At 40.6% G+C, this 16,475-nt stretch overlaps 2 protein-coding genes across 6 annotated transcripts in view; one reads left to right on the forward strand and one right to left on the reverse strand.

The window, feature by feature from the left end:
- The first annotated feature begins 6 nt into the window (after positions 1–6).
- COQ10A (coenzyme Q10A) lies at positions 7–3,103 on the forward strand. Of its 4 annotated transcripts, none has more exons than XM_006908898.2 (5): positions 7–33; positions 580–726; positions 1,481–1,673; positions 1,899–2,000; positions 2,301–3,103. In XM_006908898.2, exons 1-5 carry the CDS (start codon positions 29–31, stop codon positions 2,466–2,468), a joined length of 615 nt encoding a protein of 204 aa, XP_006908960.1. In that variant the 5' UTR covers positions 7–28; the 3' UTR covers positions 2,469–3,103. The 4 variants fall into 4 exon arrangements, with proteins under 4 accessions (XP_006908960.1, XP_015442519.1, XP_024900487.1 ...); XM_025044719.1 differs by having other exon boundaries at positions 16–126; positions 2,301–2,468; XM_015587032.2 differs by lacking the exon at positions 7–33 and adding an exon at positions 59–208 and having other exon boundaries at positions 2,301–2,468.
- A 754-nt stretch (positions 3,104–3,857) lies between these two features.
- The window catches only part of CS (citrate synthase), a 21,135-nt gene continuing 8,517 nt past the window's right edge, over positions 3,858–16,475 (reverse strand). For both annotated transcript variants that reach the window (XM_006908899.3, XM_015587029.2), the window contains exons 2-11: positions 14,499–14,549; positions 13,810–13,917; positions 13,009–13,074; positions 12,550–12,681; positions 12,115–12,303; positions 6,854–7,053; positions 6,179–6,308; positions 5,952–6,053; positions 5,542–5,751; positions 3,858–5,228 (exon numbers count right to left, since the gene is read on the reverse strand). In XM_006908899.3, the coding sequence (XP_006908961.1) occupies positions 5,058–5,228; positions 5,542–5,751; positions 5,952–6,053; positions 6,179–6,308; positions 6,854–7,053; positions 12,115–12,303; positions 12,550–12,681; positions 13,009–13,074; positions 13,810–13,917; positions 14,499–14,549 (1,359 nt within the window). In that variant the 3' untranslated portion in view covers positions 3,858–5,057. The remainder of the gene's footprint in view (positions 5,229–5,541; positions 5,752–5,951; positions 6,054–6,178; positions 6,309–6,853; positions 7,054–12,114; positions 12,304–12,549; positions 12,682–13,008; positions 13,075–13,809; positions 13,918–14,498; positions 14,550–16,475) is intronic.

Below are 16,475 nucleotides of genomic sequence, written 5' to 3' on the forward strand. Positions count from 1 at the left end.
CCCGGGCCCTCAGCGACCGCAGCGACCAATGAGGTGAGAGGCAGGCGCGGGCGGACGCGCGCGAGGAAAGGGGGTCGTTCAGGACCCCAAAATTCTGCGGTGGAGGGTTGCAACCCTAGGATGCAGGTGCGGCGGGGAGCGGCAGCGGGTCATACCCTGGCGTCTAATGTAGAGCTTTGGGGAATACGTTTGCAAGTTATCTGCCGGGGTAAGTCCCCGGGGTGGGAGTCCAACCACTTCTTGCTCCTCGCGGATACCCAGGCAGCGACGGGCTTGGCGAGGCCCCATGAACTGTGATGCTTCCTGGCTTTCAGCATAATAGCCCCCCCAGTCAAAGACAACTGGCGATTCACACGCACCCCGCTTTCTTCCACCTCCTCCCCCGGCCCTGTCCTCGGCCGCCCTCGACCTTTCGCACTCGTGACTGCCTGGCCAGGAAGCCTGGCGGGTTGCAGCAGGTGCTGGGGGAAAATCTTCCCTGGACGACCTTCCTCTGAGATGCGCCCCTCTTCCCTTTCACCTGGGAATGGTTGAACACAAATTATTGTGACATTGTTTCTCTTTTCCTTTTGGCCTTAGATTTCTGATTTCCTGCAGCCTCCTCTTACCCCGGGCTGCCCAAGCCTTGGGAGCTGAGGCTGGCTTACCTCTCAGCCGTTCTTTCATGGGCTTTGCTGCCCCCTTCACCAACAAGAGAAAGGCTTATTCTGAGCGTAGGATCATGGGGTGAGCATCTTCCCTTGTCCAGCATCTCTCCACTCCTTTCCCCTCCAAATAACCATGTCCAAGGGTAGAATGTAAGGGTAGCAATAATAGGCAAGATTCATCCCTAGCCATCCCTCTCCCAGCTGTATTACCGATCCTTTATCTTCCCCTGCCAGGCTTCCAACTGTAATTCTTGGTTGTCGTGCATGTGTATTAAGTGAAACTTGCGTAGAGTTGGACAGTAAGTATAGTATCATAAAACAGGGTATTCTCTGCTGACCTGACCTTATGTATTCTGAGCACATTATAAAATAGCTCACACTTCCTGAGCACTTGTTACTACTAGCAGTTAGGCTGCCTAGGTATTTTACATATTTCCTCATTTGATCCTCTCAACATACCTATGATTCAGGTACTATTACTACCTCTGATTTGCAGGTGAGACAATGGAGGCACAGGTAATGTACTTAGGGCTACATTGTTAGAAAGTTGTAGAGCTGGGATCTGAGTCTTTGTACGACAACCTGTTCTTCCTAGATGATCCCTCTTAAGATCAAAATAGATATGAAATTCATAAGCATTCTGTAAACTGCAAAACAAAGTAACATTAATATCATGAAAATCTGCATGTTCGTTTTTGGGAAGTCATTCATTCAGGCTTATTTGCAATCTCTAGTTCTTGAAAGTGTATGGTTAGTGGGTAAAGCTACTGGGGGGAAGAGCACTTAGAGTAAGGAGCTGGTAGTTCCTTGGCCTCTCTGATTCCTTCCCCTAGGTACTCGATGCAGGAGATGTACGAGGTGGTGTCCAATGTCCAGGAGTACCGCGAGTTTGTGCCCTGGTGTAAGAAGTCTTTGGTTGTATCTAGCCGCAAAGGTCACCTGAAGGCCCAGTTGGAGGTTGGCTTTCCACCTGTCATGGAACGTTATACTTCTGCTGTTTCCATGGTCAAACCTCACATGGTCAAGGTGAGGCCTGTCTGGAAGGGATCAGGAAGTTTTTTGTGTTTTCTAGCATTTTTACACTTAAGTGCTACTTTGACCTTCCTTGTCATTTTATCTTGAATCAAATACCTCCCTAATAAAATATTAGAAGGAAAGGAAAATGGCTTTCAATTCCTTCTTATAGCCTCCTATACCTAGCATAGGTTTTATTCCATTGTATGATGTTTAACTACCTGACTCCTATTCTAGGCTGTTTGCACTGATGGCAAGCTCTTCAATCACTTAGAGACCATTTGGCGATTCAGCCCTGGTATTCCTGCCTACCCCCGAACTTGCACTGTGGACTTTTCGGTGAGTCAGGAGGCTGTGTAGCACAGGGCTACCAGTGGGTGTGAGGGCAGAGTTGATGTACTGTGACAGCATTATTCTTTATGTATAGCTAAGCACTTAGCATTTCCCAAGTCAATGACACCTCACAGGTCTGATTTTTTATCAAACCTTACACTGTGCTCAGTCCCAAGTTAGGGCTTTTGAGGGGATCTAAGGAACCTGGAGGGGAAGAGAAAGGTACTGAATAGTATCCTTGCATTTGGCCAGGGACTATCCAACATGGTCTTGAAGAATTTCTGACTATCTCTTACCCATTCCTAGATTTCCTTTGAATTTCGTTCTCTGCTGCACTCCCAGCTGGCCACCATGTTTTTTGATGAGGTTGTCAAACAGAATGTCGCTGCCTTCGAGCGTCGGGCAGCCACCAAGTTTGGTCCAGAAACAGCCATCCCCCGTGAACTGATGTTCCATGAGGTGCACCAGACTTGAGGCAAAGGATTGTTCCTTAGCTTCTCCTCCATTCTCTCTCCCTACCCAGTTCTATTTATTTTATTTGGCTCTTGCTCCAATCTGAGAGAAGAGTCTATGTGCATAATGCTGTTCTCTCAATTCTCCAGAAATTGGGCTCTAAGCTGGCTGGAAATGCTGGAGGGAAGAAAAGGCAGGGGGGTATAGAAAGGAATGACATGCTTGGGAAATGGTTAAGCTCATCTTAAGAGCCCCATATGCCTCATGCCTGCGGCCTTTTCACACTGAATTATAATTAGGACTGTGTGGTTATCTGAGCCCTGTCAAGGTGCCTTAGTGTCTGACCAGGTAAAGATGGCAACTTAAGGACTAAATGAATTGAGCTTTCTTCTTGGACACAGAGGTACTGGATGGTCAATAATTTTTGCTTGCCTGAAATGCCGCAGATGTTGGGGATCTGGCCACAGCTTGAACTCCATATGACCTAACTTTAAGAATACTTCCATGCTAGTGGAGAACCTGGGGCTTTCTTACCATCAGTGCCACGGGGCAAGGAGAAAAAAAAAGCACTGAACAAAATTATACTCTTGGGTTGTACTTTATTCCATCTGGCCTGAATTTTTATAAAATTTCAATAAATTAATTCTGAGTGTGAATTTGGCTTTTTTATATTATTTCTTGGGGGAATAATATAGAAATAGAGTAGAATAGAAGAACGTCATGGCTTCCTTCCTAGGAGAGTGAAGGTGCAAGGCCTCTTGGACATAGTGTCCCTGCTAACTATAGTAGTACATTCTACAAGCCAGGACCCAGTACCCACTCCCTTGCCTATTAATAGACTTTTTCAGAAGGTCAGTTGCAGCAGGAGTCTGAGGACAAAATAATCTGGTCTCAGACCTCCCATATAACTGATGCTCTCAGGACCACCTCTTTTTCAGTGGCCTCCTAAAGGGAGGCTGCAAAGAACAATGGGCATTCCACGAAGTACCAGAGCCCTCTAGTGGCTCATGTCCTGAGCTAGCTGTCTTGTCCTTGGTATAGTTTGTCCTTGGTATAGTTTATTCCTTTCTATAGTTTCTTCCTGTTACCCAGTGGGCTGGACCAGTTTCCTTGGATTAGTCACATAAGCAGTTGTGAAGTCTCAGCTATAGTCCCTGTGTGTTCTATCTTACAACAAAATTAGGAAGAATAGGGGCTAAAGGTCAAGGACTTCTAACCTTGAGGAAAGACAAATCTTTGGAAATCTCACAGGGAGCCTGCCTTCACATTAGGATTAAAGAATGCCAAACCTGTCTAAAGATAAAAGGATGCACAAGATAATTTACAATCCACTTAAGTCCATGATCTTGCCAGCCAGATTCCTTAACTCATAGTAGATTCTTCCAGGCCTTATTTAATAGTAAGCTCAAGCATTATTAATAAAAACATTTATTTTGCACTTTATACAGAACAACCTGAAATCTGCATCATGACAAATTACCCAGGGGTTTATAGACAGTGTGTCCACCTCAACAGCGTGGTTCTGGGGATTAAGGATCCACACAAACAGGCAGGAGTTGTGAGGGAGGAAGGGGGCACAGCAGGAGTGTATTTCGATTCCTTCTTAATGTGGCAGGGTTACTATTTTTAATGCCCCTTATCCCAGGGATCTGATATTCAAAGGAAACCATGTCCAATCTTAAATTATTTCCCTGCTCAGAAAGAGGTGCTAGTACCCCTGGGACCAGACCATGATGATATCATGCTGGTCAGAGGATAGTGGCTTGTGTTCTGTGGAAGTAAAAAGCTTCATTCATGTTAAGCACTGATAAAGCCAATGACTGGGAAAGACCACATATCAGGCAGTGGTATATACAACCTGCTGAAACAGATCTCTACTTGGGACGAAGAAGAGAAGGTCCAGAGCATCCTCACTGAGCTTGAGGCACAGCAGATATAGAAAATCTCAAAGGAGGTATTAAAATAGTGGGGAACAGAACACTCCCAGACCTTAATTTTCATGGGATAATTTTAAAAAGAAATAAAAATCAAATACTGAGTGCCAGTAACAAATGCCATGGCCTTTATGGTTACCTGGTAGCATAAAAAATGCCAAAGCATACCCAGCTAACCAATGGATCTTGCTAGGAAGTGTCTGTGTGTATGGGAGAGGGCAATGGGACTTGGTAGAGCTGACAGTCCAACATGATTCTTGTTTAAAAGGGGGCAGAGTCCTGGTTTGCTGGCCTATTGATGGCTGGGCAGGGTGGAACCAAAAGGTCCAAAGCGACTGCAGATTCTCTGCAATCAGCTTTGACCCAGAGATAGAGGAGCCAGATTCTCTCTAAGATGGTGGTGGTGAGGCCAGATTTAACCTACACCACATGGATTAGTCCTGGTCATCCTGCAGTTAATGGGCAATGCAAACCAGGCAGCGGAAAGGAGCTGGTTAGGGAAGAAGGGGTCACTTTTTATCTTTTAAAGTCTTAATTTATATTTTAACCTCAAACTAATTATCAGTGCCTCAGATACAATTTAATCTTAAGCCTTTAAAAGCCCCTTGAAACAAAACAAAAGTATAATTTTTTCAAGCTCCCTCAATTTCTGGTAGTTTCTTCTCAGTCTCCAGTTTTACCCTGACTTAGAGTCCACAAACTTCATCAGACCATCCGTGCTCATGGACTTGGGCCTCTCTAGAGGGAAGCCTAGGGCTCGGCTCCAGATGAGCTGTGCCAGTACACCCAATGCTCGTGACACCCCAAACAGGACTGTGTAGTAATTCATCTCCGTCATGCCATAGTACTGTATGGTAAAAGAGAAAAACATCTTGTTAAAGGCCCAGAGGTAGTGGCATATATAAATCCAGGGTGATAGAAATCTTAATCCAGTCAGCCTTAAATAGAAATGACACTAGGCAAAGTACAGCAATTGGGATTCTGAAAAGAGAGCATCCCTTTCCTCCTGCCCATACCTCCCCCACCATAGGCAACTTTATCAAAAGGATAAGGAAGAAGTATAAGAATCTCTGCTCTGACTAGGGAGTTGACTTTGTGCATGGCAGAGAACAGCAGGGTTTTGTACAAACTAGAAGGAAAGCAGGGAAAAGAAGACTCACCTGGAGCAGCACCCCACTGTGAGCATCTACATTGGGCCAAGGATTCTTGGCCTTGCCCTGCTCTAAGAGGACATGGGGCACAATCTTGTACAGCTGAGCAACCAGCTTAAACATGGGGTCATGAGGCAGGTGTTTCAGAGCAAACTCTCGTTGACAGGTATATCGTGGATCTGTCTTCCTTAGTACTGCATGGCCATACCCTGGGACAACCTGTGAAGAGTGATGGAAAAAAAGCCAGTTGTTATCTCTTGTAGAAATTCTTGTCTTTTCTAAATTCTTCAGGGTAGACAAATGGAAAAAAAAATTCGAATTTAGGGACCTCCTCTCATTCTTTTTTCCTTAATTCTTCTAAACTGCAGAACTGAGGTCTTGGCTTCTTTCCTAGTTGTTAAGCATCTCTGCTTGCTTACCCGTCCTGACTTGAGTGTGTTCCAGATGTAGTCTCGTAACTTCTCATCTGACACATCTTTGCCAACTTCCTTTTGTAGTTGTGTCAGCCAAACAAGTACTTCCTATAGGTAAGGTTTGGGGAATAAAAGAGTGTCAATACATATGGCAGGAGAGAACATCAAGAGAAGAAAGAAAAGGGTGAGAGTAAGAAAAACATGGAGCAGGAAAAGAAAAAGGACAGCCTTACCTGATTTGCCAGTCCATGTAGGGGCCCTGCCAGCCCATTCATGGCTGCTGAAAAAGACAGGTAGGGGTCCGAAAGGGCACTGCCCACCAAGTGGCTGGTATGGGCACTTACATTGCCACCTTCATGGTCACTGTGGGGAAATAAGAAAGGAGACTCAAGTCCAAGAGAAAGAGAAGAAAAGGGGCAGATTATGGAAACAGACCTTGCTGTTCTCTTACTTGTCACATACTAGCCTAGTTAGGGGCTCACACCAGCCTACAGCCAGTCAGTTAACATAAGCTCTTATAAGAAATGTACCAATCTCATTACCAGCCTTTGGTCACTAATCCACAGAGCTGGAGAGGTTACCAGTTTATGATGCCTCTGTGCCAAGCTCTGACTCTCACTTGATTTAATAAGTAATGGCCAGAAGAGGGAGCTCCTGGAAAGCTAAAGGACAACATAACGTGAGCAGCTAGTTAGTACCTTTTCCTATCTTGTTCTTGATGTGGTTATGGTAATTTTCCTAAACCTCTTTACCTTCTTTACTATTCCCCTTTCTTGCCCTGTATCATCCCTTATGCCGTGTTTCCATCACCTTGTTGCCTATCACATGTTCCCAGAAAAGGAGACTGTTAAGGAGCTTTTCTTAAAATTTCCCACCAACCCAGGCTATGGTTGCTGGATCTATCTCACCTGTGGATGGTGAGGTACAAGCGCATGAGCTCAGTAAACTGAGCATCGGTATAACCTAACATGTTGGTGAAATTGTGGGACCAGTCCAGCTTAGAGTCGATGGCCCCAATACTGCTGCCCTCCCGGTAGAGATTCCGGTAGATCTTTGCTGCAACACAAGGTAGCTTTGCGATCAGATCCATACAGTCTTCGTAAATCAACTGACGGGGAGAAGAGGAAAATGGAGAAACAAAGGAAAAGATTTCTCAACAAAGAATTAGGCAGGGATACTATTTGTCCTCCATGTATTGGGGTTGATGGTTATATGCTGGGTGATTATATATAGAGCATAACAACAATAACTCTAACTGGATAACTACTATGACCCAGACACTGCACTAAATGATTTACACATACTATCATCTCATGTATATATGTATATTAATACATTATTCTCAATTTTTTACAATTCTACAAAGTGTATAACGACCTCCACTTTATAAATGGGAGAACTGAGGCTCAGAGTATTCAGTTAAATGCCCAAGTCAGAATTTGAACTCATATATTTAATCATGATCTTTCCTGCTACATGACTTTGCACTCAATGAATGTGCTAAGGCACTAGGTTTTAATAATTTTTATGTTCCATCTTTCACAGAAAATTCTGACCATATATATATATATGTCAACAGTCAAGCAGTGGCATTTAATTGTTAGTTAATATCAAAGGCTTCCATTTTTTTTAAGCACTTAATATAACAAATACTGTGCTAGACATACACAGATACAAATACACATACACACACACACACACACACACACACACACACAATTTTTCCCTATATATATTTCTTACAATAATTCTGTAAGGTAACATATACTTTATTTTACAAATGAGGATACTGGAGCCTGGCCAGGTTGAATAACTTACACAAGGTTATTCACTCAGCTAATAAGCATCGTCTGGCTTAAACAATTACTAACTCATGGCCACTCTTGTTTCACCTATATCCTTACTTTCCCAAATTATTTGGAGCTAATGCCAAACATCGTATATTTTAACATGGAAATATTTAAACTGTTATCTCTAAAAAGAAAAAGGTCTTTCATAAACAAAATCACAAAACCATCATCCCACTGAAAAAGAATTTAGCAAATTCTCAGTATCATTATCTACTCAATTCCAATTTCCTTGATTATAAAAACCCCCTGCCTCATTTGGTTCATGACTAAAAATAGCCCACATTGCAATTTTCTGATGTCTCTGAAGTCTCTTCTAATCAATTTAAGTTCCCTCTTATGCTCTCCTTTTTTAATTATTTTATTTATTTATTTTTTAGGCAAGGCAACCCTTGGTTGACCTCACAGATCACAAGGACCTTGTCATCTTACCATCCCTTATTTTTATTTTTTACTCCTTCAGCACCTGGTCTTCCTACACCTAGGAAGTCCTGATCCTGCTTAGCTTCCCAGATCAGACGGGATCGGGCTTTTCAGGGTAGCATGGCCGTAGACTTGCTCTTTTTTTTGTAAATTTGCGATTTGCAGAAAATTGGATCATTTGTTTTGCAGAATTTCCCACACATCTTGCTGGTTATGTACCTGTGATGTCATTTAACATGTTCCTCTATCTACTTATTTCCTATAAACCAGGCGTCCCCAAACCCTGGACTGCAGATTGGTACTGGTTTATGGCTTGTTAGGAACCAGGTCGCACAGCAGGAGGTGAACAGAGGGCAAGCAAGCAAAGTTTCATCTGTATTTGCAGCTGCTCCCCAGCGCTACTAGCATCACTGCCTCAGCTCCACCTCAGATCATCAGGCATTAGATTCTCATAGGAGCACTGGTCCCTGGTGCCAAAAAGGTTGGGAACCGCTGCTATAAACTGAGTTAGATCTAGAAGCTTAAGTGATTCAAGTTCTTTTTTTCTTTTTTTTTAGCAAGATTATCTGATTAATAGTGTTATGTTCGTTTATTAAGAGCAATGTAATATCTGGTTGTCTTTTTGGGATGTTAGTAATTGCCTGCTCAACTTTCATGTCTCAATTTTATCTTCTCAAAGGGATGAGAGAGGGTTTTAGTGTTTTGTGGGTTTTTTTTTAATAGCTTAAAAAAATTCTGCTTTCATTCACGGTACTATGTATATAGAAGGCATGGAGTAAATACTTGCTGATTGATATTACATAGTGCTTGCTATGTTAATAAGCTAACTGGCTAAATGCCCCTATAAGAAGTCATGAGGTCTCAGTAGTGCTGTTGGAACAAAGCAAAATTTATAATAACTAGCCTAAATGAGTTAATCCCTATGAAGTCATGTATACTCAAGTACTCAGTGAATTTTATCAGTGCCACCAGGATTCTGTAAGAATACTGCCAAAATTAAAAAGCTACCTGAAACAAGAAGTACTTAGCTAACATTTGCAAGTTCTCGGATTACTTACATGATAATCACACTATTAACTATACCTCCTTGCAGATTTACATCCCCCAAGCAAGTAGGTTACTTCCAGAAGCCTGCATGCATCAAGAACATGCAGTTCTAAGGGACCTGGATCCACTAGCAGAATGCCAAGAACAGGATCCCAGGCTAGGCAAACTAGTATCTGTGGAGTATACTAATTTTCAAAATCATTTGCAAAGTATGAATGGCCACGTCATAAAGAAACTACAAAAAAGGATTGTTTCAACTTCTACCAATGAAGATTAAGTTTATAAAACAGCAAGTATCAAACCAGGTATGACAATGTGGGATCCTTACCACTGCTTTTTGTGGTGGTCAGTGCTGTATAGTCAAGAAGAGTTAAAAAAGACAAAACAACAACAACAAAAAACCAAAGAAAACTGGCAGAGAATTCCTGCTTATTCCTCCTTTTATAAGTTAAGACTAAAGTGTTATTTAGTTTGTATCAAATCATTCTTCATCTAGAAAGCTTTGGAAAAAAGGAAGTTAAAACATGTCACCATCACAACTGTCTGGAATAAAAGCAACAAAATTGACCATAATCATCATTGTGAGCCACCATCTCTATTGCTAGTAAAATTCTGACCAAGTAATTAGCTATCAATCATTATTAAGAAATCACAGAAAAAGAAGAGAACCAGTATTAATGGTGAAGAGGCCGTAGAGTGAAGCAAATTCAAATTCAAATCTTGTCTCTACCACTTACTAGCTGCATGACCTTGAGCAAGCTAACCCTCAGTTTTCCCATTCAGTAAAATAGGAATAACATCTACCTCCCGGGGTTTACCTGATGATTAAATCAGAAAATGAACATAAAGCACTTAAGCATAATATTTGGCATGTTTTCAAGAGTTGTTAGGTGTTAGGATGATGATCTTATTGAAACAGCTTCAAAACCTACATATATCTTTTTTAGGCCTTACAAAAGGTTAGGTTAGCACCTACTTTGCAAATTTTACTCAACTCAACAAAGGCTACTTCATAATCATAGTAACTTCCTGATCATGAGTGAAGTTATGCCAAACAGAAACAGACCTAACTCTTTGGACACAAGAGATTACACTATCTAAAGTCATATGAACTATTACGGAAGAAATGCTGTAGACAGAAGATCATCCTCTTGCAGTATATGCAAAAAAAAAAAAAAAAAAAGGATGAACTGATGATTCTAGCAAAGACTCAGATCACATATAAACTTAACATAAATTTTTAAACAGAAATAACCAGCTGAATGCTGTCATGTTAATTCTTCTTAAGTAGCCATGGTTAAATTAACCAACATAGAAAACTGAACTGAAATAGCATGTCTGACCTTTAAGAGAATTATAAGATGTAATAGCAAAAGAGCATCAAGCACCACTAAACTAAGCACTAAACTTACTGGTGCTACTTTTTATGTAATGTGAACTTAGACATACATCCTAAGGCTGACAAGTAAACTATAATTGCTTATACTCTCCAGAAGACTGGCAAAGTCTTGAAATACAACCTGTTTACCTCAAGACAGCCACCCTCAGATGACATCTCTCAGACAGATGATGGAAGAATAGTCAATCAATGGCTGTGCATTGAAATGGAGGCAATAGCAAGCAGATGAGTACAGATTCATTTCAGTGATTTGATAAAGCACAGTGTGAAGCAATGCGGCATGTCTGGATGCCTGGAAAATATAGCCATCTATTATAAAGTAAGAAGAAGCTGTTTTCTTCTCTCATCATGATAGTCAAGACAATAGCACTGTAAGTAGTAACTGGCACTTTTGGGTATCAAGTTCTAAAAGACGAGTTTAAAACAGAAGAACTGTAGGTCCTGATTTAACCTTTTGTGTTATGGTGACCACACAGATAACAATTACTTGAATAGCATTTAAAAAAGAAAATAAAAAGCAATATATTTAGGTTATATGACCTTCTGAACCTGCTGATGTGCAGCTCTACAAATGCTTTAAGTGCTTATAAATGTGTATATTCTGCACCATTCCAATACCTTCCTCCTCAGTGTCAACCAGCCTAATATCAATTGCAAACCTCCCTCCCTCCTCCTCTCAAAAGCAAACATAATTCTCTATACACAGTTGGCACTGAAAAAATATTGACCCATCAAATGAAGTAAGATTTGTAAAAATCCCAGAGATTTCACTAGGCCAGTGGGCCATGACACTACGGCCCACAGACCATTCCATGTCTTGCATCATAGTGAACTCTTTGGGGCCTTCTTAGCAGTTGGCATCTTCTGGTTAAAAGTCATTTAATATACCTGCTTTGCAAAAAGCAACTCTTCTGTTCCTACACTATCTGTCTCTGAATAAGAAACAAACAAACATTCCAGGATACTAACCACTCTTCTGCTCCTGACAGGTAACCTGAATAGATTAGTCCAGAACTGTGGCTGATTGGCACTAGTTCTCCTAGACTCTAAAGTTGCCTTAGGTGCCATTCACATTCAACTTGTAAGATTTCTCAAGGTTCTCTTTATTTGAAGAAGAGAAGGAGTCTCACTGTTCTTTTGGGAATAGTGAGACTACTCTGAGAAATCTTCCTGCAGGGATCTTGCAGTTAAGTCACATCTATTTCAATGTTCCAACAGCCTTGTGTACAAAGCGCTATTATAGCAGTTACTGAATTATAATTTATTTTTTACATGTACATCACCCTAATAAAACCAATAACTTTGGTGACAGAAAGCACGCTCCATTTATCTGAGTTTCTGGCATAACTCAGAGAAGCAATTTTCCTAAAGATTCTACATTCCTTTTTTTCCCTTTACACTCAAGTTCTTTGAATCCTTATCACATATCAATCACCACACCAAAATTTCCTACCTCCCAGTACTTGGTTCGATTGATACCCTCTGCATATGCTCGGGCAAAGTTACTTTCACTGTTGAGGGCTGTAATGGCTGCACTCAGCTGAGACATGGGATGTAGATTGGTGGGAAAGTTGTCCAGCATGGTGACCACATGGGAAGGCAGAGCTGCCCGCTTTGCCCACTCTTTGGAGAGCCAAGATACCTGTGGAAAAGGAGACACAGCTTAAACTAGGCAAGGAAAAAGAAGATAAATAAAAAAGACAGTGCCATCGGAGTAAAGAAAACCTAAGAGAATTCAATCCACTCATACAGCAGAACTCTGCTCTGATTTCTTCCCCTCACTGTACATTTTTATAACCACCCACAGCTAGGTCAGGATTAAGTAACTGAGATTAGAGAAAGGCAAAGGAGGAAGGGAATAAGAAAAGCTAATGTCCTTCTGCTTTACCTGTTCCTCTGTTGGGATCTGTCCAGTTACCAACAGCCAAAATAAGCCCTCCGGCAGCGGCTCATCCCCACCCTTAGCCCTGGGCAGCAGTTTTTGGCATTCAGGGATACTATAGCCTCGGAAGCGGATACCCTTAAAGAAGAGTAAGAATTACAACTCTTAAATTTATTAGCCTGGAAACCACATAATTAACTCATCCCACTCTTATCAGACATTTCAATAAATTAGACAACTTTTAAAGTAAATCTTCATTTAACTTACTTTTGCTTTGTATTTTTAGTTTTACTAGTTGACATATTAAAAAGGTAAAATTATTCCATATGTACCTATTTTCCATCTTCCAAAATATGAAGGTAGGTGCTTTATTTTATTCTCTTTACCCTCACTGGTCTAAACCACAGTGTGCACAATAGTCAGTAAACTCAAAAATTATTAGTGATTGATATGAGGGTCTCTTACCTCATCAGGATCAAGAACTGATGTTTCATATACCAATCCCTTCATGCCTCTCATGCCACCATACATCTGAGGAAAAGAACAGGATGTAAAGAATAGAATAATTCAGGCTAGAGCCTGTTAGTGCTTCATAGGCTCTGGAAGAGGAAATTTATCTCTGACTTGCAAGACTTCATTTGGGGGAAGATTTCTGAGGAGTTAAGTTATTATAGTATGGAACTTTGCAAGGAAGGCTGCTAACATTGGAAATGAAAATTTTAAGTTGAGAAATTACTATCCTTATTTGATGTTTCTGTCTGTTTGCTTCCTTTTCTTATTGAATTTTATTTTTCTCCTGCCCCCTCTTACCCGCTCATTCCCACCAACCAAAATAAACAGAATGGAATCTATTACAGAGGTAGAAGGTAGAGACCAATGGCTAAACACTGCTGTGGAATTATCTGAGTGCTCAGACTCTCAGGACCAGAGAAGAAGCCATCCTTAAACTGTTTTAGAGGGCAAGATAGAGCTGTGGTTTAACTGGATGGTCAGTAAAGCATCCACTCAAAGAGAGAGCCCTGGCCCCAATAGCTGAGGGCTTGGGAAAAGAATAGAAACTTCATTCATCCCTCCTGTAAGTGAATTAGGTTAGGCTCAGCTATTAAATCTGTAGAAAAGAATGATCTAATTGCTAGTGAACACTATTAAGCATCAACATTTCTGTGTATAGCACAGAATAATTCTGAATTGTCAGTGAAGAGAACAGTACTTTTGTTGAAGCACATTACAGAGCTATGTTTTGCAGCCAAAACCCACAACGCTTACCATGTCCACAGTGATCTGGCCCACAACCATCTTGCCATGTTGTTGCCTGAAGGTCTTAACTCTAGCCTGCTCCTTAGGTATCAGGTCAGCCAATACATCTTTCAAATTCTAAAAAGAGAAGTAGAGAAGCTAAGTTATGGTCAAAATGTTGACTAGATTTCCTGCAAAGTAGGTATATTAAGATTGCTTTTTAGAATTTGGCTTTCTCTATCTGCCAGGGAAGACTGGTCAACTATTCTGTACAGATGAGATTAAAAGAATTAGAGGGAGACAGGAACAGGAAGTTGTCTTAATGGATAGAGTTTAAATTTGGGAAGATGAAAAAGTTCTGGAGATGGTTGGTATAGGTGATGGTTGTACAATAATGTGAATGTAATTACTACCATTGAACCAATACACTTAAAAATGATTAAAATGGTAAATTTTATGTTATGTATATTTTACCACAAGTAAAAAAAAAAGATTAGGCAAAAATATTTACTATTCCCATCTCAGCACACTATTGAGCAAATTATTTCTAAAAACGAGTAGAAAAATAATAGTTATAACAGCAATAACAATAACGGACACCTCCAGGAGATACTCAAGATAATGATGACTGTGTGGTAGCCAAACCACACCACCCCTTGCAGCCCCATGCTAGGGTTAGGCTGCCTTAATGATTCTTAGTCCTTTTTTCCAAACCTTACCATGGAGGAAGCACTGGCATGCCTGGCAGCAAGAACAAGACAGGATGCATTCTGCAAAGAAAACACAAAAATTTATGTACTTGTTATTCTTCCCTCCTAAGTATTAAGAAGGAGTGACAATGACTCAATCCTTCTTTCTTCATCTTAGCCTGTAAAGACAGCTTGACATAAGAAAGCTGTAAAAGACCCTGAGCAGCTTAGGAATTACCACGTCTGGAGGCAGTAGTTTTAACTCTGCTTCTTGCATCCTAAGTTTCATTAGCATTCCCTGAAGAGAGATTCTTTCCCATCATCTGGGTTCCAGGGTTGGGCTTTGTATAGCACAGAAGAAAGGTCAGAAAGGCAGTTATTAAAGAGTACCCAGTCCATCCCAATCTAGCTGTCAATAGTTCTGAGTGGCCCTGAGAAAAGTAAATGAGGACACTGATCAATTACTCAACCCTGCTGGTTAAACCTCTCCAGCACCTAATCTTCTGAACACTTCAACCTCTCCAGTCTAGGAGAACCCACAGGCAGAGGCCGACTTTCACAACACACCTCAAATGCTCCTGAAAAAAGCACAGAGCAGACAGAACATCTACAAAATAACAGCTGACAAAAGACCACTCAACAACAGCAATGGAAACTAGAAAACTGAAACATCTTCAAAGCTGAGCGCCAATAATTAAGAATGAGTTGTGTACCCAGGTGAGGAAAACATCTTAAAAGGGGTGAAATAGACATTTCAAACAAAGCTGAGAGTTTATCACCTATACTCCTGCATACAAAGGAATTTTTAAAGATAAACTTCAGAAAGAAAATTGTCCAGAAAGATAGGTCAGATTTAAGAAGGCTTATCCCTCACTACAAAGATAGTGTAGCTAGCCCATGTTTTTCTATATTTAGAGATACATTTTTTTTTCTCCAAAGAAAACAACTTTGAGATTTTTGAGTTGCAACAGAAAGTTCGACACTGCCTCTGAAAAAGATGACCAAATATACTACAGTAGTAACCCCCTTATCCAGAGTTTCACTTATCACGGTCTGAAAATATTAAATGGAAAATCGTGGGAATAAACAATTCCTAAGTTTTAAATTGCATGTCATTCTTAGGAGCCTGATGAAATCTTGCACTATCCTGTTGTGTCCCACTGGGATGTGAATCTTCCCTTTGTCCAGAGTATGTATCCACGCTGTACACGCTCTTGCATATCAGTCACTTAGTAGCAGGCTGTTATCAGATAGACTATTGAGGTATTACACTGCCTGTGTTCAAGTAATCCTTATTTTACTTAATAATGGCCCCAAAACATAAGACTAGTGATCCTGGCAATTCAGGTATACCAGAGAAGCCGTAAAGTGCTACCTTTAAGTGAAAAGGTGAGTACATTACAATAAAATATTTTGAGACCACATTCGCATAACTTTTATTACAGTATATCACTATAACTGTTGTTTTATTATTAGTTATTATTATTAATCTCTTACTGGGCCTAATTTATAAATTAAACTCATAGGTATGTACTTATAGGGAAAAATCATAGTACGTATAGGGTTCGGTACTATCCGCGGTTCCAGGTATCCACTGTGTGTCTTGGAACATGTTCCCAGTGGATAAAGGGACACTACTGTACTAACTAGCTATTAGCTTTTCTACACAGGATTATTTTGAAAATAAAATTAGATAGTTAAGTAAGCTCCAGTTTCCTCATCTATAATGTGTTGTTAATACCCACTACACAACTCACAAGGTTATCTTGTGATAATTAAATTACAATGTATGCAAAAGCACTTTACAAACTAAAAAGGTTACACACATATATACAAATAAACTAATTCTGGAGCAAGTCTATACTTTTCCTCCTTTTGCCAAAAGGCCAGAGACATCTTTTCTATTGCATTGCTGTCTGGTTGCACTGAAAATCATTTCAGTGCAACCAGACAGCAATGCAATAGAAAATTGACATCATATAAATTCCAAAAAGCTACATGCCTAGA

The sequence above is a fragment of the Pteropus alecto genome, unplaced genomic scaffold, assembly GCF_000325575.1.
Source record: "Pteropus alecto unplaced genomic scaffold, ASM32557v1 scaffold433, whole genome shotgun sequence".
Lineage (NCBI taxonomy): Eukaryota > Metazoa > Chordata > Mammalia > Chiroptera > Pteropodidae > Pteropus > Pteropus alecto.

Excerpts from the sequence above, each read along its gene's own strand:
- COQ10A (XM_006908898.2), top strand. Across the intron at positions 727-1,480 it reads TCTGAGCGTAGGATCATGGG|GTACTCGATGCAGGAGATGT; the intron begins GTGAGCATCTTC and ends TCCTTCCCCTAG. Across the intron at positions 1,674-1,898 it reads TCAAACCTCACATGGTCAAG|GCTGTTTGCACTGATGGCAA; the intron begins GTGAGGCCTGTC and ends CTCCTATTCTAG.